This window comes from Leucoraja erinacea, unplaced genomic scaffold (assembly GCF_028641065.1).
Source record: "Leucoraja erinacea ecotype New England unplaced genomic scaffold, Leri_hhj_1 Leri_62S, whole genome shotgun sequence".
Lineage (NCBI taxonomy): Eukaryota > Metazoa > Chordata > Chondrichthyes > Rajiformes > Rajidae > Leucoraja > Leucoraja erinaceus.
The window spans coordinates 519,592-547,026 of NW_026576542.1; the positions used below are offsets into that span (position 1 = coordinate 519,592).

The 27,435-nt window shown below is 44.5% G+C and overlaps 1 protein-coding gene across 2 annotated transcripts in view; it reads left to right on the forward strand.

Moving 5' to 3' along the window:
• rbks (ribokinase) overlaps positions 1-27,435 on the forward strand; it is a 166,602-nt gene that overhangs the window by 57,104 nt on the left and 82,063 nt on the right. For both annotated transcript variants that reach the window (XM_055631041.1, XM_055631040.1), the window contains exons 5-6: positions 8,672-8,836; positions 18,011-18,102. In XM_055631041.1, the coding sequence (XP_055487016.1) occupies positions 8,672-8,836; positions 18,011-18,102 (257 nt within the window). The remainder of the gene's footprint in view (positions 1-8,671; positions 8,837-18,010; positions 18,103-27,435) is intronic.

Genomic DNA, 27,435 nt, shown 5'->3' on the forward strand with positions numbered 1-27,435 from the left:
AGTACAAACTCCATAGGGACAGCACCCGTATTCAGGAATGAACCCGGGTCTCTAGCGCTGTGAGGCAACAACTCTACCACTACGCCACCATGCCGCCGTAACAATAGGTCACCCTCGATACCTGGCAAGAGGTTGATTGATTGATTGAAAGCTACAGCATGGAAACCAGCCCGTCAACATGCCGAGTCCACTGTCGACCTGGTCACACTAGTGCTGTGTTATCAGAAAGATTACTTTCACATCCACTCCCTATACTCTAGGGGGCAATTTACAGAATCCACTTAACCCACACACCCACATGTCTTTGTGATGCTGTACTTGAGGATGTTGCTAGGACTTGAGATCATGAGTTATAGGGAGAGGTTCGGCAACCGTGGACTTTATTCCTTCCGTAGGATGCTGGAGAATGATCTTATAGAGGTGTATAGAATCATGAAGGAAATCAATGGGATGAATGCATAGTTTTTTACCCAGAGTAGGTGAATCGAGAACCAGGGGACATAAATTTGTGAGAGGGGAACAATTTACTAGGTACCTGATGGGTACCTTTTTCACACAGAGGGTAGTGGGTGTATGGAGCAAGCTGCCAGAGGAGGTAGTTGAGGCTGGGTCTACAGGTAGTTGAGGTAGGTACATTTAAAATACTTTTGGACAGGTACATGGGCAGGAAAGGGTTTTGAGGGGGATGAGCCAAATGCAGGCAGGTGGGACTAGCTTAGACGGGCCATCTTGGTCACATAGAAACATAGAAACATAGAAATTAGGTGCAGGAGTAGGCCATTCGGCCTTTCGAGCCTGCACCGCCATTCAATATGATCATGGCTGATCATCCAACTCAGTATCCCGTACCTGCCTTCTCTCCATACCCTCTGATCCCCTTAGCCACAAGGACCACATCTAACTCCCTCTTAAATATAGCCAATGAACTGGCCTCAACTACCCTCTGTGCCAGAGAGTTCCAGAGATTCACCACTCTCTGATGAAAAAAGTTCTTCTCATCTCGGTTTTAAAGGATTTCCCCCTTATCCTTAAGCTGTGACCCCTTGTCCTGGACTTCCCCAACATCGGGAGCAATCTTCCTGCATCTAGCCTGTCCAATCCCTTAAGAATTTTGTAAGTTTCTATAAGATCCCCTCTCAATCTCCTAAATTCTAGAGAGTATAAACCAAGTCTATCCAGTCTTTCTTCATAAGACAGTCCTGACATCCCAGGAATCAGTCTGGTGAACCTTCTCTGCACTCCCTCTATGGCAATAATGTCCTTCCTCAGATTTGGAGACCAAAACTGTACGCAATACTCCAGGTGTGGTCTCACCAAGACCCTGTACAACTGCAGTAGAACCTCCCTGCTCCTATACTCAAATCCTTTTGCTATGAAAGCCAACATACCATTCGCTTTCTTTACTGCCTGCTGCACCTGCATGCCTACCTTCAACGACTGGTGTACCATGACACCCAGGTCTCGTTGCAACTCCCCCTTTCCCAATCGGCCACCATTTAGATAATAGTCTGCTTTCCTGTTTTTGCCACCAAAATGGATAACCTCACATTTGTCCACATTATAATGCATCTGCCAAACATTTGCCCACTCACCCAGCCTATCCAAGTCACCTTGCAGTCTCCTAGCATCCTCCTCACAGCTAACACTGCCCCCCAGCTTAGTGTCATCCGCAAACTTGGAGATATTGCCTTCAATTCCCTCATCCAGATCATTAATATATATTGTAAATAGCTGGGGTCCCAGCACTGAGCCTTGCGGTACCCCACTAGTCACTGCCTGCCATTGTGAAAAGGACCCGTTTACTCCTACTCTTTGCTTCCTGTTTGCCAGCCAGTTCTCTATCCACATCAATACTGAACCCCCATGCCGTGTGCTTTAAGTTTGTTTACTAATCTCTTATGTGGGACCTTGTCGAAAGCCTTCTGGAAGTCCAGAAACACCACATCCACTGGTTCTCCCCTATCCACGCTAGTAGTTACATCCTCGAAAAATTCTATAAGATTCGTCAGACATGATTTACCTTTCGTAAATCCATGCTGGCTTTGTCCAATGATTTCACCACTTTCCAAATGTGCTGCTATCCCATCTTTAATAACTGACTCTAGCAGTTTCCCCAGTACCGATGTTAGACTAACTGGTCTGTAATTCCCCGTTTTCTCTCTCCCTCCCTTCTTAAAAAGTGGGGTTACGTTTGCTACCCGCCAATCCTCTGCAACTACTCCAGAATCTAAACAGTTTTGAAAGATTATTACTAATGCATCCACTATTTCTGGAGTTACTTCCTTAAGTACTCTGGGATGCAGCCTATCTGGCCCTGGGGATTTATCGGGCTTTAATCCATTCAATTTACCCAACACCACTTCCCGACTAACCTGGATTTCACTCAATTCCTCCAACTCCTTTGACCCGCGGTCCCCTGCTATTTCCGGCAGATTATTTATGTCTTCCTTTGTGAAGACGGAACCAAAGTAGTTATTCAATTGGTCCGCCATATCCTTGTTCCCCATGATCAACTCACCTGTTTCTGACTGCAAGGGACCTACATTTGTTTTAACTAATCTCTTTCTTTTCACATATCTATAAAAACTTTTACAGTCAGTTTTTATGTTCCCTGCCAGTTTTCTTTCATAATCCGTTTTTCCTTTCATAATTAAGCCCTTTGTCCTCCTCTACTGGTCTTTGAATTTCTCCCATTCCTCCGGTATGCTGCCTTTTCTGGCTAATTTGTACGCATCATCCTTCGCTTTGATACTATCCCTGATTTCCCTTGTTATCCACGGATGCACTACCTTCCCTGATTTATTCTTTTGCCAAACTGGGATGAACAATTTTTGTAGTTCATCCATGCAGTCTTTAAATGACTTCCATTGCATATCCACCGTCAACCCTTTTAGAATTAATTACCAGTCAATCTTGGCCAATTCACGTCTCATACCCTCAAAGTTACCTTTCTTTAAGTTCAGAACCATTGTTTCTGAATTAACAATGTCACTCTCCATCCTATTGAAGAACTCAACCATATTATGGTCACTCTTGCCCAAAGGGGCACGTACAACAAGACTGCTAACTAACCCTTCCTCATTACTCAATACCCAGTCTAAAATAGCCAGCTCTCTTGTTGGTTCCTCTACATGTTGATTTAGATAACTATCCCGCATACATTCCAAGAAATCCTCTTCCTCAGCACCCCTGCCAATTTGATTCACCCAATCTATATGTAGATTGAAGTCACCCATTATAACTGCTTTGCCTTTGTCGCACGCATTTCTAATTTCCTGTTTGATACCATCTCCAACTTCACTACTACTGTTAGGTGGCATGTACACAACACCCACCAGCGTTTTCTGCCCCTTAGTGTTTCGCAGCTCTACCCATACCGATTCCACATCACCATGGACAAGTTTGGTTTAGTTTAATTTAGTTTAGAGATACAGTGTGGAAACAGGCCCTTTGGCCTACTGTGTCCGCACCGACCAGCGATCCCCGCACATCAACACTATCCTACACACTATCCTACACACACGAGGGACAAATTTACATTTACACCAAGCCAAACCTGTACAAACCTGTACAAAATGTAAGAGTATGTGAGGAAACCGAAGATGTCGGTGAAAACCCACGCAGGTGACGGGGAGAATGTACAAACTCCGTAGTCGGGATTGAACCTGGGTCTCCAGCGCTGTAAGGCAGCAACTCTACTGCAACGCCAACTTGCTGTGTGACTATGGCTCGATGGCTTTTTGTTGTCATGAACAGTTGTGAAACAAGGCTAGAGTGCCTGAGACTGAGATTCACTACAGTCAGGGATTATCACACACTCAGATCAACGGAGATTCAGATGCAAGTATATGCCACCATACAATGCACATAACTTCTGTGGAATTAGACTAAGCCTCCTTGTTCCTCAATGTTTCACGGTAGAGGAAGTAGATTAAAAAAATCAATTTCCTCAGTGGTTTTCTACAATTCCCTTTAAAAATGTAAAATCATAACTCGTAATACCAATAGGGAACAGAAACAGGAATGATGCAATTGAATTAATAATGCAAATCTCCACAGATGTCAGTACTGAAAAACTCTAAAGGTGAACTATATTGCCGGTCGTATGATTCAGCTTTGAGGTGAACAGATAGAGGAAGAGATGAAAATAACCAGAATGAAAAAAAAAACAAAGACATAGAAAAATAGGTGCAGGAGTAGGTCATTCAGCCCTTTGAGGCAGCACCCCCATTCAATATAATCACAGCTGATCATCTAAAATCAGTATCCCGTTCCAGCTTTTTCCTCATATCCCTTGATTCCTTTAACCCGAAGAGCTAAATCTAACTCTCTCTTGAAAACATCCCGTGAATTGACCTCCACTACCTTCTGTGGCAGAGAATTCCACAGATTAACAACTCTCAACGTGAAAACATTTTTCTTCATCTCAGCCCTGAATGGTCTACCCATTATTCTTAAACTTAGACAGTTTGAAGGAAGCAGGAACAACTTCACTGCTGATGATTAAAAACTATAAAGACCTGGAGTAGCTCAGCAGGCCAGGCAGGATCTCTGGTAAACATGGATAGACAGTGTTTCAGATGGAGACCCTTCTTCAGACTGATTGTAAGGGGGAAAAGAAAGCTATGTTTTACTGTATGTTCAGTTTTTGATTAGATTTCGAATGTATATTTGAGACAAAATGCCTGTTTTCTTGTACCATTAAGTTTAATCTTAACCAACCTCCCCTCCATTGACTCCATTTATACCTCACGCTGCCTCGGCAAGGCCAGCAGCATAATCAAGGACGAGTTTCACCCTGGCCACTCCCTCTTCCCCCCTCTCCCACCGGGCAAACTGAAAACGCACACCTCCAGATTCAGGGACAGTTACTTCCCAGCTGTTATCAGGCAACTGAATCACCCTACCACAACCAGTGAGCAGTGCTGTTTTCTACCTCATTGGTGACCCTCGGACTATCCTTGATTGGACTTTGCTGGCTTTACCTTGCACTAAACATTATTCCCTCATCATGCATCCAAACACTGTAAATGGTTTGATTGTAATCATGTATTGTCGTTCTGCTGACTGGATATTACGCAATTCTCTATACTCATGACTGCGAAGCCGGTGATAGTGCAAACTCCATCATCAAGTTCGCTGACGACACCACTGTTGTGGGACGTATCACTGATGGGGACGAGTCAGAGTATAGAAGTGAGAAAGACATTATTGCCATAGAGGGAGTACAGAGAAGGTTCACCAGACTGATTCCTGAGATGTCCATATAACCATATAACCATATAACAATTACAGCACGGAAACAGGCCATCTCGGCCCTACAAGTCCGTGCCGAACAACTTTTTTCCCTTAGTCCCACCTGTCTGCACTCATACCATAACCCTCCATTCCCTTCTCATCCATATGCCTATCCAATTTATTTTTAAATGATACCAACGAACCAGCCTCCACCACTTCCACTGGAAGCTCATTCCACACCGCTACCACTCTCTGAGTAAAGAAGTTCCCCCTCATGTTACCCCTAAACTTCTGTCCCTTAATTCTGAAGTCATGTCCTCTTGTTTGAATCTTCCCTATTCTCAAAGGGAAAAGCTTGTCCACATCAACTCTGTCTATCCCTCTCATCATTTTAAAGACCTCTATCATGTCCCCCCTTAACCTTCTGCGCTCCAGAGAATAAAGACCTAACTTATTCAACCTTTCTCTGTAACTTAGTTGTTGACACCCAGGCAACATTCTAGTAAATCTCCTCTGTACTCTCTCTATTTTGTTGACTTCCTTCCTAAAATTGGGCAACCAAAATTATTCACCATACTCCAGATTTGGTCTCACCAATGCCTTGTACAATTTTACATTACATCCCAGCTTCTATACTCAATGCTCTGATTTATAAAGGCTAGCATACCAAAAGCTTTCTTTATCACCCTGTCTATATGAGATTCCACCTTCAAGGAACTATGCACGGTTATTCCCAGATCCCTCTGTTCAACTGTATTCTTCAATTCCCTACCATTTACCATGTACGTCCTATTTTGATTTGTCCTGCCAAGGTGTAGCACCTCACATTTATCAGCATTAAACTCCATCTGCCATCTTTCAGCCCATTCTTCCAAATGGCCTAAATCACTCTGTAGACTTTGGAAATCCTCTTCATTATCCACAACACCCCCTATCTTGGTATCATCTGCATACTTACTAATCCAATTTACCACACCTTCATCCAGATCATTGATGTACATGACAAACAACAAAGGACCCAACACCGATCCCTGAGGCACCCCACTAGTCACCTGCCTCCAACCCGACAAACAACCATCCACCATTACCCTCTGGCTTCTCCCATTCAGCCACTGTTGAATCCATCTTGCTACTCCTGCATTTATACCTAACAGTTGAACCTTCTTAACCAACCTTCCATGAGGAACCTTGTCAAAGGCCTTACTAAAGTCCATATAGACAACATCCACTGCTTTACCCTCGTCAATTTCCCTAGTAACCTCTTCAAAAAATTCAAGAAGATTAGTCAAACATGACCTTCCAGGCACAAATCCATGCTGACTGTTCCTAATCAGACCCTGTTTATCCAGATGCTTATATATATTATCTCTAAGTATCTTTTCCATTAATTTGCCCACCACTGAAGTCAAACTAACAGGCCTATAATTGCTAGGTTTACTCTTAGAACCCTTTTTAAACAATGGAACAACATGCGCAGTACGCCAATCCTCGGGGACTATTCCCGTTTCTAATGACATTTGAAATATTTCTGTCATAGCCCCGGCTATTTCTACACTAACTTCCCTCAATGTCCTAGGGAATATCCTGTCAGGGCCTGGAGACTTATCCACTTTTATATTTTTCAAAAGTGTCAGTACTTCTTTTACTTTGAAACTCATAGTATCCATAGCTACTCTACTAGTTTCCATTACCTCACATAATTCAATATCCTTCTCCTTGGTGAATACCAACGAAAAGAAATTGTTCAATATCTCCCCCATCTCTTTTGGCTCTGCAGATAGCTGTCCATTCTGACTCTCTAATGGACCGATTTTATCCCTCGTTATCCTCTTGCTATTAATATAGTTGTAGAAGCCCTTTGGATTTACTTTTACCTTACTTGCCAAAGCAACCTCATATCTTCTTTTAGCTTTTCTAATTTCTTTCATAAGATTCTTTTTACATTCCTTATACTCCTCAAGCACCTCATTTACTTCATGCTGCCTATAATTATTGTAGATCTCCCTCTTTTTCCGAACAAGATGTCCAATTTCCCTTGAAAACCAGGGCTCTTTCCACTTTTTACATATGTCAGGACTTTCATATGAAGAAAGACTGGATAGACTCGGTTTGTACTCACTAGAATTTAGAAGATTGAGGGGGGATCTTATAGAAACTTACAAAATTCTTAAGGGGTTGGACAGGCTAGATGCAGGAAGATTGTTCCCGATGTTGGGTAAGTCCAGAACAAGGGGTCACAGCTTAAGGATAAGGGGGAAATCTTTTAGGACCGAGATGAGGAAAACGTTTTTCACACAGAGAGTGGTGAATCTCTGGAATTCTCTGCCACAGAAGGTAGTTGAGGCCAGTTCATTGGCTATATTTAAGAGGGAATTAGATGTGGCCCTTGTGGCGAGAAGGCAGGAACAGGATACTGAGTTGGATGATCAGCCATGATCATATTGAATGGCGGTGCAGGCTCGAAGGGCCGAATGGCACTACTCCTGCACCTATTTTCTATGTTTCTATGTTTTTTCTATGGGATCTACTTACTGACCATATGGTGCCAGCATAATAACCTGGCCCTCAGCACCAGCAAAACCAAGGAACTGATTGACTTTGGAAGGGGTAGAATATGGGCCCACAGTCCCGTTTATATAAACGGGTCGATGGTTGAAAGGGTCAAGAGCTTCAAATTCCTGGGCGTGCATATCTCTGAAGATCTTTTCTGGTCCGTGAAAACTGATGCAATTATACAGAAAGCACATCAGCGCCTCTACTTCTGGAGAAGATTACGGAGAGTGGGTTTGTCAAGAAAGACTCTCTCTACCTTTTACAGGTGCACAGTAGAGAGCATGCTGACAGGTTGCATCGGGGCTTGGTTCGGCAACTTGAGCGCCCTGGAGAGGAAAAGACTACAAAAAGTAGTAAACACTGCCCAGTCCATCATCGGCTCTGACCTTCCTTCCATCGAGGGGATTTATCGCAGTCGCTGCCTCAAAAAGGCTGGCAGTATCATCAAAGACCTACACCATCCTGGCCACACACTCATCTCCCTGCTACCTTCAGGTAGAAGGTACAGGAGCCTGAAGACTGCAACAGCCAGGTTCAGGAATAGCTACTTCCCTACAGTCATCAGGCTATTAAACCTGGCTCGGACAAAACTCTGAACATTAATAGCCAATTATCTGTTTATTTGCACTTTATCAGTTTATTTATTCATGAGTGTATATATTTATATTATGTTATATGGACACATTGATCTGTTTTGTAGTCCTGCTTACCATGTTCTGTTGTGCTGAAGCAAAGCAAGAATTTCATTGTCCTATCAGGGACACATGACAGTAAACTCTCTTGAATCTTGATTCTTAAAAGTTCTTCACTGTACCTTGGTACACGTGACAATAAATTAAACTAAACTCAATCTGACGGCCTATATTTTGTGATGTTACAGGACAGAATGCAATTGTTATAGTGGCTGGGGCTAACCTGCTCTTGAATTGTGAAGATTTGGTCCGAGCTACGAACACGATCCGTTCTGCAAAGGTGGTTGTCTGCCAACTGGAAATTCAACCTGTCATCTCATTGGAAGCCTTAAAAATAGCACATGGGGCTGGTGGTAGGTATCGTTTATTTAAAGATTTCAACAATATTCTGTCAATGTTTTGTGATTTGATGGGATAGATTTCATAGAGTAATATCGAGCAGTTTCTACAATATGCAGTTGGTTACAATACATGTGTAGGAAGGAACTGCAGTTGATGGTTTAAACCGAAAATTGACACAAGAAGCTGGAGTAAATCAGACAGCATCTCTGGAGAGAAGGAATGGGTGACGTTTTGGGTCGAGACCCTTCTTCAGACTGGCTAGGGATAAGGGAAACGAGATATAGACGATGATGTGAAGAGATAAAGAACAATGAATGAAAGATATGCAAAAAATTAACGATGATAAAGGAAACAGGCCATTGTTAGCTGTTTGTAGGGTGAAAATGAGAAGCTAGTGCTACCTGGGTGGGGGAGGGATGGCGAGTGAGGGAATGCCGGGGCTACCTGAAGTTAGAGAAATCAATATTCATACCACTGGGCTGTAAGCTGCCCAAGCGAAATATGAGATGCTGTTCCTTCAATTTGCGTTTAGCCTCACTCTGACAATGGAGGAGACCGAGGACAGAAAGGTCAGTGTGGGAATGGGAAGGAGAATTAAAGTTCTGTCAGATTACAATACATTATTATTCCCAAACTACAAACTGAAGATCAAACCTACGTCTAGTTATTTAACTATATTTTGGGGTCTTTTTTCAATTTCTAATAGTTATATCACCATTTTTAAGTTAACGTTGCAGTGTACCGTAATTGAGGACTGCACTCATTTGGCATGCACCAATTTTTTATTGTTAATGTAAAAAAAAGACACAAAGTGCTGGAGTAACTCAGCGGGTCCGGCAGCATCTCTGGAGAACATGGATGGGTGACAGTTCTCACCCGAAACATTGCCTATCCATGTTCTCCAAAGATGCTGCCTGAGGTACTCCAGCACTTTGTGTCTTTTATTTGTAAACCAGCATCTGCAGTTCCTTGTGTCTACAATGTTGAAGCACCATTTTGTTAGTCACTACAAAGTAACGCTAATATTTGATCCCAAGGCCTGCATTTCATTTCTTTCTGGAAGCAACCTTTGTTTTCGCATTATGCCATCCTTAGATGTCTTGATGGGATAGTTACTCCAACTCTCTTAACATGAGAGCTCATATGTCATTTACCTTCCTAATCTTGTGGCAAGAGGCAGGATTTCTTATCTTAGTCTTAGATCAGATACATAGAATAAAGTAGGAGGGGCAAAGTTTAAAGGAGATGTGTGTGGCAGTTTTTTTTTAGTACAAAAAGTTGTGGATGCCTGGAACGCACTGCCAGGGGTGGTTTATTTTAGTTGAAGTTTAGAGATGTGGGTGGCATAGCAGCAGAGTTGCTACTTTACAGCACCTGAGACCCGGATTCGATCCTGACTATGGGTGCTGTCTGTACGGAGTTTGCACGTTCCACCTGTGACCATGTGGGTTTTCTCCGGGTTCTCCGGTTTCCTCCCACATTCCAAAGACGTGCAGGTTTGTAGGTGAATTGGCTTCTGTAAAATTGGAAATTGTCCCTAGTGTGTAGAAATTGGGATAACATATAACAAGTGTACAGGTGATTGTTTGTTGGTGCGGTTGGCCGAAGGGCCTGTTTCCAGGTTGTACAGCATGGATAACAGCATGGAAACAAGCCCTTCATCCCACCAAGTCCGCGTCGCCCTGCGATCACCTGTACAGTAGTTCTATTCTACACACTAGGGGTAATTTACGTAAACCAAATAACCTACAAACCTGCACGTCTTTGGAGTATTTGAATTTGAATTTGAATTTGATTCTTTTATTGTCATTCAGACCTTTCGGTCTGAACGAAATTACGTTGCCTGCCGTCATACACAGTAACAATAAATAACAAAACATACAATAAACACAAATTAACATCCACCACAGTGAGTTCACCAAGCACATCCTCACTGTGATGGAGGCAAAAGTCTTAGTCTCTGTCTCTTCCCTCCTTGTTCTCCCTCTGCGCTGAGGCGATCGATCCAGGCCGAAGATGCCGCTCTCCAGTCCAGCGGACCTCCGTGGTCATGTCGCCACTGCCGATAGCCGGAACGCGTCTCCGCTCCGAGTCGGCCCGCCACAGCCTCAGCTCCGAGTCCCGCTGCATCAGCTCCGAGTCCCGCTGCATCAGCTCCGAGTCCCGCTGCATCAGCTCCGAGTCCCGCTGCATCAGCTCCGAGTCCCGCTGCATCAGCTCCGAGTCCCGCTGCATCAGCTCCGAGTCCCGCTGCAACAGCTCCGAGTCCCGCAGCCTCAGCTCCGAGCCCCGCAGCTCCAGCCCCAGCTCCGAGTCCCGCTGCCTCAGCTCTGAGCCCCGCTGCATCAGCTCCGAGTCCCGCTGCAACAGCTCCGAGTCCCGCTGCAACAGCTCCGAGCCCCGCTGCATCAGCTCCGAGTCCCACTGCAACAGCTCTGAGTCCCGCTGCATCAGCTCCGAGTCCCACTGCCCCAGCTCCGAGTCCCGCAGCCTCAGCTCTGAGCCCCGCTGCATCAGCTCCGAGTCCCGCTGCAACAGCTCCGAGTCCCGCTGCCCCAGCTCCGAGTCCCGCTGCCCCAGCTCCGAGTCCCGCAGCCTCAGCTCAGGGCCGCTGCATCAGCTCCGAGTCCCGCTGCATCAGCTCCGAGTCCCGCAGCCTCAGCTCTGAGTCCCACAGCCCCAGCTCCGAGTCCCGCTGCAACAGCTCCGAGTCCCGCTGCAACAGCTCCGAGTCCCGCTGCATCAGCTCCGAGTCCCGCTGCAACAGCTCCGAGTCCCGCTGCATCAGCTCCGAGTCCCGCAGCCTCAGCTCAGGGCCGCTGCATCAGCTCTGAGTCCCGCTGCAACAGCTCCGAGTCCCGCTGCAACAGCTCCGAGTCCCGCAGCCTCAGCTCCGAGTCCCGCTGCATCAGCTCTGAGTCCCGCTGCCCCAGCTCCGAGTCCCGCAGCCTCAGCTCAGGGCCGCTGCATCAGCTCTGAGTCCCGCTGCAACAGCTCCGAGTCCCGCAGCCTCAGCTCCGAGCCGCTGCATCAGCTCTGAGTCCCGCAGTCTCAGCTCCGAGTCGAAAGCTGGAATGCCGCATCAGCGAGTCGGGCCGCTGTCGAAAGCTGGAATGCCGCATCAGCGAGTCGGGCCACCGCTGCCTCGGCTCCGAAGACGGCCAGCCTCGCATTGGTAAGTCCTGACTGGCTCTGTCTCCGGAGCCTCGAGGTCGGTCGCAGGTTGGAGACCGCCAACTCCGCCATTAGACCTCAGCGCAGACGGAGGCAGAGAAGGGGGATACAACAAGATAAAGTCGTATTACCCCGAAGGGAGAGACAAAAAAACATGTTTAACCCCCTCCATAACACAAGCTAATAAACTAAAACTTAGCCAAAACAAGAAAAAAAAAACCCAAAACAAAATGTAAAGACAGACGGACTGCAGGCGAGCCGCAGCTGTTAAAAGCGCTGCCACTTCCGGAAGGAAAGGAAGGAAAGGTATGGAAGGAAACCAGAGCAGCCAGGGAAATCCCACTGGGTTACGGGGAAAATCATGGGTCTCAGGTACTGTGAGGTAGCAACTCTATCTCTGCGCCACCATGCTGCCTGGGTGCTAGTTGAGGCAGATGCGTTAGTGGCGTTTAAGAGGTTTTTAGACAGGCTGATTGGTTAGGCAGGGACTGCAGGGATAAGGATTGTGTGCAGGCAGATGACATTAGTTTAACTTGGGATCATTTTTGGCATTTACATTGCGTGCCAAACAGCCTGTCTGTCCCTGCGCTGTGATGTGCTATATTCTGAAGCTTATCTCTAAGTAAACCACTTTACAAATTAAACAAAGTAAACTACCAGTGAGCTCTTCTGAAGCTTAATTGTGTTTAGTATTTAGACTGAAAAAAAACTTCTCATCTAGTACTGGTTGTCAGATGAGCAGTTACAATTTAGAGAAAGTGTAGAAATTGAAGGAGGTTCTGAATTAATCATTCCACGTCCCAGCTTGTGGTAGCAGAAGGGGAGAGATTGATGTGGAGTACAGGTGTCCTCAGTCCTCAGTCGCCCTTGGATCATTTGCCTGGAATGAAGCCAGTTATGCTTAAAGCTGTTGGATCATCCATTTTCCTATGTGGCAAGTTTAAGCATTCTCTTCAGAAACGTTTAATTAGTTTAGTTTAATGTCACGTGTACTGAGGTACAGTGCAAAGCTTTTTGTTGCGTGCTATCCAGTCAGCGGAAAGACAATACATGATTACAATCGAGCCATTTACAGTGTACAGATACATGATAAGGGAATAACGTTTAGTGCAAGGTGAAGCCTGCAAAGTTCAATCAAAGATAGTCCGAGGGTCACCAATGAGATAGATAGAAGTTCACGACTGCTCTCTGGTTGTGTTAGGATGATTCAGTTGCCTGATTACAGGTGGGAAGTAACTGTCCCTGAAAATACCTCACGAGTTGGTATATGTAGGGCGGGCAGTTAGAACCTATTTCCCAGGATGGAAACATCAAATTCTAGAGAACAAAGCTCGAAGGTGAGAGAGGCAAAGTTTAAAGGAGATTTGCACTGCCAGGGGTGGTGGTGGAGGCAGATACAATAGTGGCATTTAGGAGACTTTTGGATAGGCACATGGATATGCAGGGAATGAAGGGATGTGGCTCATGTGCAGGCAGATAAAAGTTGGCATCATGTACAGCACAGACATTGTGGGCCAAATGGCCTGTTCCAGTGCTGTACTGCTCTATGTCATATAAGCAGGTGGTTATTTCCACAGCACATTTGTAGCACCTTGTGCTAAAATGGCATGGAAAAACTCTTGCCAATTGATGATTCGATGAGATTGCCAACCCTAGCACTGAGCTAAAGGATGCATTTTAGCCCCTTGGCAAGAGAAGTCAGAAGAAACTGCTGCAATGTTTGTGCCAACTGACGAAAGGCGCAGACAGATATTTTAATCTCCAACAGTGAAATATTTATTTCCCTGAGATATTGAGCTACAGTTCAGTTCAGTCTGCATCAATCAGCCTTCATAATTTTGGTCAACAATCATGGAATCAGCAAACAGGATAATGTAGAAAGTGAAGTCAAACCAGATAAGCAGTCCTCTCAGACTAAAGAGCATTGTAAGTATCTAATGAAAATATACAGCAACCTGTACCAAACTGGACCGAACGTGGGCAGGTGAGGCTGGTGTAGCTGGGACTTGTTGGTCGGTGTGGGCAAGTTAGGTCGAAGGTCCCCTATCCATGCTGTATCTTAAAGATAGCGGAGTCAAGGTATATGGGGAGAAGGTAGACAAAAGTGCTGGAGAAACTCAGCGGGTGCAGCAGCATCTATGGAGCGAAGGAAATAGGCAACGTTTCGGGCCAAAACCATTCTTCAGACTGATGTAGGGTGGGAGGGGGTGGGGGGGGTCGGGGAGACGAAAGGAGAAAGGAAGAGGAGGAGCCAGAGGGCTGAGGGAGAGCTGAGAAGGGGAGGAGACAGCAAGGGCTACCGGAAATTGGAGAAGTCAATGTTCATGCCGCTAGGGTGCAAACATAGGAGGTGCTGCTCCTCCAATTTCCGGTGGTGCTCACTCTGGCCATGGAGAAGGCCCAGGACATGGGGAGAAGGCAGGAACGGGGTATTGATTGGGGATGATCAGCCATAATCACATTGAATGGCGGTGCTGGCTCGAAGGGCCAAATGGCCTACTCCTGCACACATTGTCTATGTCTCTTTGACTCTACAGGGCTGTTTAAGTTTTTAGCAAGCTGAATTGCCCAGTGTGTTGAAAGATTGACTATTGAGCAATGTGCGTGTAATGTCTTGCCTGTTCAATGACAGGCTGAATAATTGAAGGCTTGTTGATCCATTAACATTTCGCAAGGAACATAGGAACATAGGAAGGACATTGCTCAATCATAAATTTGGACCTTGATACATAAGGAGATTATAGGGAGGATATAGAAACAAAAAAGCTGGAGTAACTCAGCGGGTCAGACAGCATCTCCGGAGAATAGGAATAGGTGACGTATCGGGTCGAGATCTTCCTTCAGATGAAAAGTCACCCATTCCTTCTCTCCAGAGATGCTGCCTGTCCTGTAGAGTTGCTCCAGCTTTTTGTGTCTATCTTCGGTTGAAAACAGCATCTGCAGTTCCTTCATGCTCATCGTGGATGCTGTCCGTGTAGAGTTTGTACGCACTCCCTGTGACCGCGTGGGTTTCCTCCGCGTACTCCGGTTCCCTTCCACATCCCGAAGATGTGCAGCTTTGCAGGTTAATTGGCCTCTTTAAATTAGCCCTAGTCATAGAGTCATAGAATGATACAGTGTGGAAACAGTCCCTTCGGCCCAACTTGCCCACACTGGCCTACATGTCCCAGCCACACTTGTCCCACCTGCCTGCACTTAGTCCATATCTCTCCAAACTTGTCCTATCCATGTATCCGTCTAACTGTTTCTTAAACGTTGGGATAGCCCCAGCTTCAATTACTTCCTCTGGCAGCTTGTTCCATACACCCACCATGAAAATGTTACCCCTCAGATCCCTATTAAATCTTTTCCCCTTCACCTTGAACCTACAGTATGTTCCTTAGTCCTCGATTCCCCTACTCTGGGCAAGAGATTCTATGCACCGACCCGATCTATTCCTCTCATGATTTTTCACCCCTCATCCTCCTGCGCTCCAAAGAATAGAGTCCCAACCTGCTCAACCTCTCCCTCTAGTCCTGGCAACATCCTGGCAAAAGTTCTCTGAACCCTTTCTAGCTTGACAATATCTTTCCTATAAATGGTGCCCAGAACTCTAAATGTGGTCTAACTAACATCTTATACAACTGCAACATGACCTCCAAACTTCTATACTCATCGTGTGTCAGGAGTGGATGAGAAAATGGGATTACATAGCCAGTGAACGAGTGACCGATGGCCTTCATGGATTTGGAGGGCCGAAGATTCTATTTTCATGCTGTATCTCTAAACTAAACTAATCTAGATGCTCGGGTGGCATTTTCACTCTTTGCTAATCTGCTCCTGCGGGGCAAATTACAGGGCCCAGTTGCAATGCAGAAATGGAGAATTGTGACCAGTCAAAGCCCAGAGATGCCTTATCTCTATGAAACTGGGCTGCTGAAGGCTGGAGTGGACTATTCTCTGTGCCTGGTATTCTGGCAGGACTGACAGAAGGATCTTTCTGGCCAAGACAGTGAATCTCCATTTTTACAGTGGTTTGAAAGGGGAAAGGATCTTAATTGTGGATGTTGAGACCAGCAGCAACATCAGCAATTCAAGTCAAGAATCAAATTGTTTCATTGTCACAAGTACCGATAAAGTAAATTCTATCTTGCAGCAGCAACATAGGCCTGTAAACACAATAGAGATACAAAATGCTGGAGTAACTCAGCGGGACAGGCAGCGTCTCTGGAGAGAAGAAATGGGTGACGTTTAGGGTCGAGACCCTTCTTCAGACTGAGAGTCAGGGGAGGGGGAGACACCGAGATAAGGAAGGGTAAGGTGTGACAACGAGACATCAAAGGGGATGGAGATCAAGGAAAATGTAGAACAGATCCATTGTTAGCCAGCAGAAGGTAACAACCAGGCAAACAGAGATAAAATGGAATCAGGGACAGTCAGACTGGTCGAAGAACTGGGAAGGGGGAGGGATGAAAAGAGAGGGCTACTTGAAGTTAGAGAATTCAATGTTCATACCGCTGGGGTGTAAGCTGCCCAAGCGAAATATAAGGTGCTGTTTCTCCAATTTGTGCTGGGCCTTACTCTGACAATGGAGGAGGCCCAGGACAGAAAGGTCAGTGTGGGGATGAGAGAGGGAGTTAAAGTGTTTAGCAACCAGGAGATCAGGTAAGTTTAGGCGGACTGGGCGGAGTTGTTCAGCGAAACGATTGCCAAGCCTGCCTTGCTTTCACCGATATATAAAAGTCCATACGTGGAACAGCGGATAGAGTGGATGAGGTAGGAGGAGGTGCAAGTGAATATATAATAAACAATCAATTTGGAACAAAATGGAAGTAATATCTTAACAAAATATGTTATTTATTAATTCTGGTAGAGCTGCAGTGGGTAGAGCTGCTGCCTCACAGTGCCAGAGACCCAGGTTCGATCCTGACTACAGGTGCTGTGTGTATAGTGAGTTTGTACGTTCTCCCTGTGACCACGTGGGTTTTCTCCAAGTGCTCCTGTTTCCTCCCCCACTCCAAATACGTACAGGTAGACAAAAGTGCTGGAGAAACTCAGCGGGTGCAGCAGCATCTATGGAGCGAAGGAAATAGGGCCCGAAACGTTGCCTATTTCCTTCACTCCATAGATGGTGCTGCACCCGCTGAGTTTCTCCAGCACTTTTGTCTACCTTCTATTTTCCAGCATCTGCAGATCCTTCTTAAAACCAAAGACGTACAGGTTTGTAGGTTAATTGGCTTCTGTAAATTGTAAATTGTAAATCGTAAATCGTCCATGTTGTGAGGGATAGTGCTGGTCGGCGCGGACTCGGTGGGTTGAACCCTGTATCACTGAAGTCTAAAGTAAAGTCTCATGGTCCATGTTAACCAAATTATGTTGTTAGGGCAGCGTAGCATCACAGCTTGTAGAGTCGCTGTCTGTGTTGAGTTTGCAAGATCTCCCTGCGACCATGTGGATTTCTTCCAATCAGGTTTTATTCAAATAGGGACAATTAATTATGATGAGAGCTTAAAAATTGTGTGCATTAATGAATTCCAGAGGCCTCAAGATCTGTATTTGGTTTGTGAGTTAAAGTCTATGTAGAAAGACATTCTCCCATGTGCCTCATGGAATCTCAGTTTAATTTGTGCTTGAGCAATATGCAGAGTGAAGGGGAGTGATTACATTTGAAAAACATTCTTGTGAAATTATATTATGCAATACCAAAGCAACAAAGGTTGTATTTCCTTTAGGAAGGAGATGTGGAGGAATTTATTTAATCAGAGGGTGGTGAATCTGTGGCATTCTTTGCCACAAAAGGCTGTGGGGAAGACCGTCAATGGGTATTTTTTTGAGGCAGAGATAGATAGATTTTTGATTAGTACGGGTGTCAGGAGTTATGGGGAGTAGGCAGGGGAGTGGGGTTAGGAGGGAGAGATAGATCAGCCACCTTTACCCCAAGAGCAATTTTCTTATAATCACTCCCAACCATTACACTCAAAATATTCATTAACTTTTAATCCCCATTTCTTTTTATTGAATTAATCTTCCAGTGAAGACCATCTTCAACCCTGCTCCGGCTACTGCTGATCTTGATCCCGATTTCTACAAAAACACAGATGTCTTCTGCTGCAATGAGACCGAGGTACTGTATCGCTATATCTTATTTTATTCTTGATGATACAGTGAGCTAACTTTCTTTGTCGCCCTGAGATCTGCGTCCGAAAGCAGTCTAGGTTTACGAGTTGGTCTAAAATGTCACTTGCTTTCATTGTCCACAAGGCTGGTGACTCTGATTTACTGCCGCTGCTTCATTTCCATCCACCCACGAGAGCTTGCTTCCCTTGCAACCTGTTTCTCTCTCGGTTCACAGACTCGCCAGCCGCCTGCCACTTTTGTGGGCTGGAAGAGTCTGTGTTCCACGTGTATAGCCCCCGGTTGTAGTTCCCGTTCCATTATCTAAAGAGGCTGCTCCTTGCCTTCTGGCTGCACTTCACACCCACCATCCTCATCCTTGGACACCCTGTCCGTAGGGGAGAGAGTAGGGCCATGGATGTCCTGGTTGGGTTGCTCCTGGGCCTGGCCAAGTTGGCCATCCGCAAGTCACGGTTACGTCCGTGCCCGGGTGGTGTTAGAGAGGGACTAAGTGCTGTCCATAATTGATATTTCAAAACAAAATAGGATTTATTTCTGCAGAATTGTCCCACCACAACCAGAGAGCAGTGCTGAACTACTATCTACCTCTTTGGTGACCCTCGGACTATCCTTGATCAGAGTTTGCTGGCTTTATCTTGAACTAAACGTTATTCCCTTATCATTTATCTATACACTGTAAATGGCTCGATTGTAATCATGTATTGTTTTTCCGCTGACTGGTTAGCAGATTAGAACATAGAAACATAGAAATTAGGTGCAGGAGTAGGCCATTCGGCCCTTCGAGCCTGCACCGCCATTCAATATGATCATGGCTGATCATCCAACTCAGTATCCCGTACCTGCCTTCTCTCCATACCCCTGATCCCCTTAGCCACAAGGGCCACATCTAACTCCCTCTTAAATATAGCCAATGAACTGGCCTCAATCTACCCTCTGTGGCAGAGAGTTCCAGAGATTCACCACTCTCTGTGTGAAAAAAAAAAAAAAATGCAGCAAAAGCTTTTCACTGTACCTCGGCACACATGGCAATAAACTAAAACTGAAACTGAACTGAAAGTATGTGCATGCCTGTAGAAATGCATAGCCCTGTTGCATCAATACTTGTATGTGGTATGCAGTATTCCAAGGCTGACTGATTTATGTGGCACCAAATGTAAGTTCCATTGCATTCACTGTTGCTGAGTGCTTGCATGTATTTGAGCTAAGCCTCGGGTTCCAGTACACAAGACCACTTCCCCTTTGCTCTCATGATAAGGATCAGTTTGCCAAGAATAATAGTCTTTGCAAAAGCACGACCCATGTATAAAACATGGCTCCAACATTGTCCTCAATATGCTGCCGCACATTTTTGGGGGGTATGGGAGGAAACTGGAGCACCCAGAGGAAACCCACTTGGTCACGTGCAACGTGCAAACTCCACACACAGATGGCACCCGAGGTCCAGGATCGAACCCGTGTACAAAACATGCCTCAAATTACATTGTGCTCAAAATGTTCCTGCACATCTTTATGGGATGTGGGAGGAAACCCACATGGTCACAGGGAGAACGTGCAAACTTCACACACAGCCAGCACCCGAGGTCAGGGTTGAACTAGGGTCTCGGGTTGAACAATTCACCCAAATAGGTTGATGCAGTCAGTTTGTGTATAAACAACTATTATCTAATGATTCTATGTGGCTGCGTGATAGCGTTCTTGAGGTCTTATTTCAGTTCTGTATTTTAATGCTAGATATGTGGGAGATAAGCTATATGAGGGAAACCTTTGACAGAAGATAGACACAAAATGCTGGAGTAACTCAGCGGGCCAGACAGCATCACTGGAGAGAAGGAATGGGTGACGTTTCGGGTCGAGATTCTTCTTCAGACTCTTTTTGTGTCTGTCTTCGGTTTAAACCAGCATCTGCAGTTCCTTCTTACACATTAAACCTTTGACAGAAGTGGATCCAGATTCACAAAGGTTACAGTACGCATCGTGCAAAGTTAATGAAACTGGAAGTGTGCAGTGCGGTAAAAAGCTCATGAGAATTAGTTTTAAAATCAATGTAAAGATAATCAAATAAATGTTGAAGATCATAAATTGGCAACTCTGAATCAGAAACAGACACAAAGTGGTGAAGTAACTCAGCGGGTCAGGCAGCATCTCTTGGAGTAAAAGAATAGGTGACGTTTTGGGTCGAGATCCTTCAGACTGAGAGTCAGCAGAGAGAGAAACAAGAGATATAGATGGTACTTAGGACAAATGAATGGAAGATGTGCAGAAAGCAATTGTATTTTCCTAATTTCCTTGCTTATCGTTGCTTTCTGCATACCTTCCATTAATTTGTCATAATTACTGTCTATATCTCTCGTTCCCCTTCCCCCTGACTCTCAGTCCGAAGAAGGGTCTTGGCCCGAAAAGTCACCTATTTATGTTTCTCCTGAGATGCTGCCTGACCCGCTGAGTTACTCCAGCTTTTTATATCTGTCTTTAGGTTTGTAGGTTAATTGGCTTTGGTAAAAATTGTAAATTGTCCCTAGTGTGTTGGATAGTGCTAATGTGGGGGGGGTCACTGGTCAGCCCGGTCTCGGTGGACTGAATGGCCTTTTTCTGTGCTGTATCTGTAAACCTCTTCCTTTTCTCCAGAGATGCTGCCTGACCCACTGAATTACTCCAGCTTTTTGTGTCTGTCTTCGTTTTAAACCAGCATCTGCAGTTCCCCCCCTACACAGCTCTAAATCAGATGTATACTCAATACAAAACTGTAGACATTGTCTTCCCATGTAGTTAGCGACTCACTAATTTGGGTTTTGTTACATCTGTTGAGATCAGGTCATGGTGAGATGGCAAAGATATGATTTCATGTATTAAATGTGCTGTGGCTTTCTGAAATGCCATCTGGTTTTCTCCCCAGCCATCAAACACAGTTAATTTCTCCAAGGGATGATGTATTTTTCTTAACATTTATCTCTTGACCAGTAAAACAGGCTTTCAGTACTAAAATTAAAAGCAAATACTGCGGATGTTGGTTATCTCAAATGATAATAAAATAAATTCACAGCAGGTCAAACAAATAAACACAAAATGCTGGAGTAACTCAGCGGGACAGGCAGCATCTCTGGATGGAAGGAATGTGTGAGGTTTGGGTTCGAGGCGCTTCAGTCTGGTCAGACGGATGCTGTGGAGAAAGAAGCAGAGTTAACCATTCGAGTCGCCAACATTGATCTTTACAATATACAGTGCTTTCAGAAAGTATTCAGACCCCTTCACTTTTTCCACATTTTGTTACGTTACGGCCTTATTTTAAAATGGATTAAATTATTTTTTTATCATCATCAATCTAAACACAATACCCCAGAATGAAGAAGTGAAAACAGGTGTTTAGAAATTTTTGCAGTGTAATTAAAAAGAAATAACTGAAGTATCACATTTACATAAGTATTCAGACCCTTTACTGTGACACTCAAAATTGAGCTTAGGTTCATTCTTGATTATCCTTGAAATGTTTCTACATCTTGATTGGAGTCCACCAGTGGTAAATTAAATTGATGGCACATGATTTGGACAGGCACACACCTGTCTATATAAGGTCCCACTGTTGACAGTGCATGTCCGAGCAAAAACCAAGCCACGAAGTCGAAGGAATTGTCCATGGACCTCCGAGACAGGATTGTGTCGAGACATAGATCTGGGGAAGGGTATAAAACAATTTCTGCAGCATTGCAGGTCCCGAAGAGCACAGTGGCCATCGTCATTCTTAAATGGAAGAACTTTGGAACCACCAGGACTCTTCATACAGCTGGCCGCCCGGCCACACTGAGCAATAGAGGGAGAAGGGCTTTATTCAGTTACAGAGAAAGGTTGAACAAGTTAGGGCTTTATTCTTTGGAGCGCAGAAGGTTAAGGGGGGACTTGATAGAGGTATTTAAAATGATGAGAAGGATAGACAGAGTTGACGTGGATAAGCTTTTCCCACTGAGAGTAGGGAAGATTCAAACAAGGGGACATGACTTGAGAATTAAGGGACAGAAGTTTAGGGGTAACATGAGGAGGAACTTCTTTACTCAGAGAGTGGTGGCTGTGTGGAATGAGCTTCCAGTGAAGGTGGTGGAGGCAGGTTCGTTTTTATAATTTAAAAATAAATTGGATCGTTATATGGACGGGAAAGGAATGGAAGGTTATGGTCTGAGCGCAGGTATATGGGACTAGGGGAGAATACGTGTTCGGCACGGACTAGAAGGGTCGAGATGGCCTGTTTCCGTGCTATAATTGTTATATGGTTATAAGGGCCTTGGTCAGGGAGGTGAACAAGAACCCGCTGGTCACTCTGACAGAACTCCAGAGTTCCTCTGTGGAGATGGGAGAACCTTCCAGAAGGACGACTATATCTGCAGCACTCCACCAATCAGGCGTTTATAGTAGAATGGCCAGACGGAAGTCAGTCCCCAGTAAGAGACACATGACAGCCGCTTGGAGTTTTCCAAAAGGCTTGAGTAACAGGATTCTCTGGTCTGATGAAACCAAGATTGAACTCTTTGGCCTGAAAGCCAAGCGTCACGTCTGGAGGAAACCAGGCATTGCTCATCACCTGGCCAATACCATACCTACGGTGATGCATGGTGGTGGCAGCATCATCCTGTGGGGATGTTTTTCAGTGGCAGGAACTGGGAGACTAGTCAGGATCGAGGGAAAGATGACCGGAGCAAAGTACAGCGAGATCCTTGATGAAAACCTGCTCCAGCGCGTTCTGGACCTCAGACTGGGGTGGAGGTTCACCTTCCAACAGGACAACGACCCAAAGCACACAGCCAAGACAACGCAGGAGTGGCTTTGTGAGAAGTCTGTGAATGTCCTTGAGTTGCCCAGCCAGAGCTCGGACTTGCACCCGATCGATGATCTCTGGAAGGACCTGAAAATAGCTGTGCATCGACGCTCCCCATCCGACCTGACAGAGCTTGAGAGGATCTGCAGAGACGAATGGGAGAAATTACCCAGACTGTCTGTATGTTTTTCTCCAAAAAGGCAAGTACTGATGGAGATCCTGATGTGTTTGTACATGGAACAAAACTTAAAATTGTACATGAGTTTAAATATTTAGGAATCGTGATCGATTCACAGCTCTGTTTCAAACAACAGGTGAAAAGAACAGTAAATTTAATTAAATTTAATTTGTCCAATTTTAGATATATTAGAAATAATTTAACTATTGATTCAGCCAAACTATATTTTAATGCAATGATTGTGCCATACATGACCTACTGTATAACAACTTGGTCACTGGCATGTAAGTCCACACTAAAGCCTGTTGAAATTGCTTATAAACAAGCCCTAAAAACTCTTGACAAAAAGCCCAGAATGTACCATCACTGTAGCATCCTGAAGAAATTTGATCTGCTGAGCTGGGAAAACATAATAAAATATTCGGACTTGATTTTGGTTTACAAAATCTTCCGTGGACTAGCCCCACCTCCGTTAAAGGACTTCATAAAGAAAAACACAAATAGGTTGACAAGAGCAGCCTCCAGGGGTGATTGTATAGTCCCGTTTAGGAAAAGTGTCTTTGGGCAGTCAGTATTTTCATATCGAGCGTCGCAGACCTGGAACGCGATACCATGCGTCATACGGGATCTGCCAACCCTTACCTCATTTACCAAACATCTAAAAACATGGTTACTGCAAAATCAAAACTGCAATCATAATCTACCTTAACATTATCCTATGGTACTCTTTTATTGTTACTTTTTTACTTTATTGTTTGTTTTGTTTTGTTTTTGACTTCTGTTTTGTCTCTTCTCTTATTGATTGATTGTGTTGTGATGTGTTTACCTTGTTTACCAGAGGGACTAAAGATGGAAATTAGCTACTGGCTACAATCTTGCGTATTACATGTAAATGTTTATTAATATGCACTGTCCCCTAAATAAATAAATTACAAAATTACAATTACAATACAGGTGTGTCAAGCTTGTGGTGTCATACCCAAGAAGAATTGAGGCTGTACTCACTGCCAAAGATGCCCCAATAAAATACAGAGTAAAGGGTGTGAATACTTATGTAAATGTGATATTTCAGGTTTTTTTTTTAATTACTTTGCAAAAATTTCTAAACGCCTGTTTTTGCTTTTTTATCCTGGGGTATTGTGCGTAGATTGATGATAGAAAAAATGAATTGAATCTATTTTAGAATAAGGCTGTGACGTAACAAAATGTGGAAAAAGTGAAAGGGTCTGAATACTTTCTGAATGCACTGTATATTGATTACAATATTGATTACAATCCTTCTTATCACCCACGCTGCTCCCACCAGTGTATAACCATATAACCATATAACAATTACAGCATGGAAACGGGCCATCTCGGCCCTACAAGTCCGTGCCGAACAATTTTTATCCCTTAGTCCCACCTGCCTGCACTCATACCATAACCCTCCATTCCCTTCTCATCCATATGCCTATCCAATTTATGTTTAAATGATACCAACAAACCAGCCTCCACCACTTCCACTGGAAGCTCATTCCACACCGCTACCATTCTCTGAGTAAAGAAGTTCCCCCTCATGTTACCCCTAAACTTCTGTCCCTAAATTCTGAAGTCATGTCCTCTTGTTTGAATCTTCCCTATTCTCAAAGGGAAAAGCTGATCCACATCAACTCTGTCTATCCCTCTCATCATTTTAAAGACCTCTATCAAGTCCCCCCTTAACCTTCTGCGCTCCAGAGAATAAAGACCTAACTTATTCAACCTTTCTCTGTAACTTAGTTGTTGAAACCCAGGCAACATTCTAGTAAATCTCCTCTGTATTCTCTCAATTTTGTTGACATCCTTCCTATAATTGGTCGACAAAAATTGTACACCATACTCCAGTATTTGGTCTCACCAATGCCTTGTACAATTTTAACATTACATCCCAGCTTCTATACTCAATGCTCTGTTTTATAAAGGCTAGCATACCAAAAGCTTTCTTTACCACCCTATCTATATGAGATTCCACCTTCAAGGAACTATGCACGGTTATTCCCAGATCCCTCTGTTCAACTGTATTCTTCAATTCCCTACCATTTGAATGATAAGCCCGGGGTAGTGTTTTAGAGCAGAGGGATCTAGGAGTACAGGTGCATGGTTCCTTAAGGTCGATTCGCAGGTAGATAAGGTGGTCAAAAAGGCTTTTGTCACTTTGGCCTTCATCAGTCAGAGTATTGAGTATTGAAGTTGGGAGGTCACGTTGCAGTTGTATAAGATGTTGGTGAGACCGCATTTAGAATATTGTGTTCAGTTCTGGGCACCATGTTATAGGAAAGATATTGTCAAGCTTGAAAGGGTTCAGAAAAGATTTACAAGGATGTTGCCAGGACTAGAGGGTGTGAGCTATAGGGAGAGGTTGAGTAGGCTGGGTCTCTATTCCATGGAGCGCAGGAGGATGAGGGGAGATCTTATAGAGGTAAAGATTTAATATGAATCCAAGGGGTAGCTTTTTCACACAAAGGGTGGTGGGTGTGTGGAACAAGCTGCTGGAAGAGGTAGTTGAGGCTGGGACTGTTTAAGGAACAGTTAGACGGGTACATGGATAGAACAGGTTTGGAGCAAGTGCAGGCAGGTGGGACTAGTGTAGCTGGGACATTGTTGGCTGGTGTGGGTGAGTTGGGTCAAAGGGCCTGTTTCCACACTGTATATCACTCTATGACTCCATAACTCTAGTGTGTGTAGGATTTTGTTAGTGTGCAGACGTTGTGGTTGGCATGGACCCGATGGGCCAAAGGGCCTGTTTGCGCGCTGCATCTCTAAACTAAACTAAACCTTTAATGGAGTTGGGCTGCGATATTTACTCCATCAAGCAGTCAGGTACCTGACACAATTCAGTCCTCCTACACTCTAATGGAGTTTCTCCAGGACAACCAAAACGCCTGAATTCAATTCAAAAACTGCAGTTGGTCATTTTTGGTGAATAATTTGCCTAAATGACCAACCTCTTTCTCTGGAAAATTCATAATCATTCCAAAAGATGCAGCTTAAATCAAAGTTCAGTGGGTATGGGTTGTGTTTTCATTTATTTATCATCAATTTACTCGTAATGAGTTTATACATTTATCATCAATCCCGCCCACTCACTCTCTGGTTAAAATCCACACCTCCCACAAAATCAGCAGTCAAACAGTAGGGCACTGGAGCATAGCGACTCTCTGCATGCTAGTCCCAGAGGAGGATGTACTGTTGTCCGATACAATCACCCTTCTCTTTTAAATCTCTTTTCCGCCTGTAAATCTAACTGGAGCTGTTACACTGCACCATATTCTGCGCTATATCTTTTCCTCTGCTCCAGTTTAGTTTAGTTCAGTTTATTAATTTTATTATGTATCAATATTCACTAAAATACTTTTGCTTGCGTGCTATCCATTCAAGAGAAAGACTATACATGAATAGGGTCACACCGCGTAGAAACAGGCCCTTCGGCCCAACTTGTCCACACCAACCAACACGCCACACCTACACTCGTCATGTCACAACCAACACGTCCCACCTGCTTGCTTTTATCCCATATCCCTCTAAACCTGCCGTATCCATATACCTAAATGAAATAGACACAAAAAGCTGGAGTAACTCAGTGGGACAAGCAGCATCACTGGTAGAAGAAATGGGTGAGGTTTCGGGTTGAGACCCTTCTTCAGACTCTGCAGTTCCTTCCTACATGTTGAAATGTTTCTCAGTTGCAATAGTATCTGAATGCAATACCATGAGTACAATCAAGTGCACAAATAAAGGGAACAACATTTAGTGCAAAGATATAACTTTAAAGTCTGATAAAATCCGTTTAAAGAAAGGTTTAAGGTCTCCAATGAGGAGGACAAGTTTGCCTTGTTTATATTTATGTATAGTATTATCTAATTTGATTGGATAACATGCAATATAAAGCTGTTCACTGTACCTCAGTTCACGTTAAAATAAACTTAAATTACCTTATCTTTTATCAGACCCAGGTAGGCCAATATATTTCTGCTGGAGGAACTCAGCGGGGGCAGGCAACTTCTGTGGAGAGAGCTCAACACCTTAACTCCCCCTCCCATTCCCACACTGACCTTGCTGTCCTGGGCCTCCTCTGTTGTCAGAGTGAGACCCAGCTCAAATAGGAGGAACAGCACCTCATATTTTGCTTGGGCAGCTTACACCCCAGTGGTATAAACATTTTCTCTAACTGCAAGTAACCCTTGCTTTCCCACTCTCTCCATCTCTCCCCCATCCTAATTCTCCGACCAGTCTGACTGCCTTCCTGATTCAATTTTATCTCTGTATGCTTTGTTGTCACCTTACCCTAGCTAACTATGATCTACTCTATATTTTCATTGATCTTT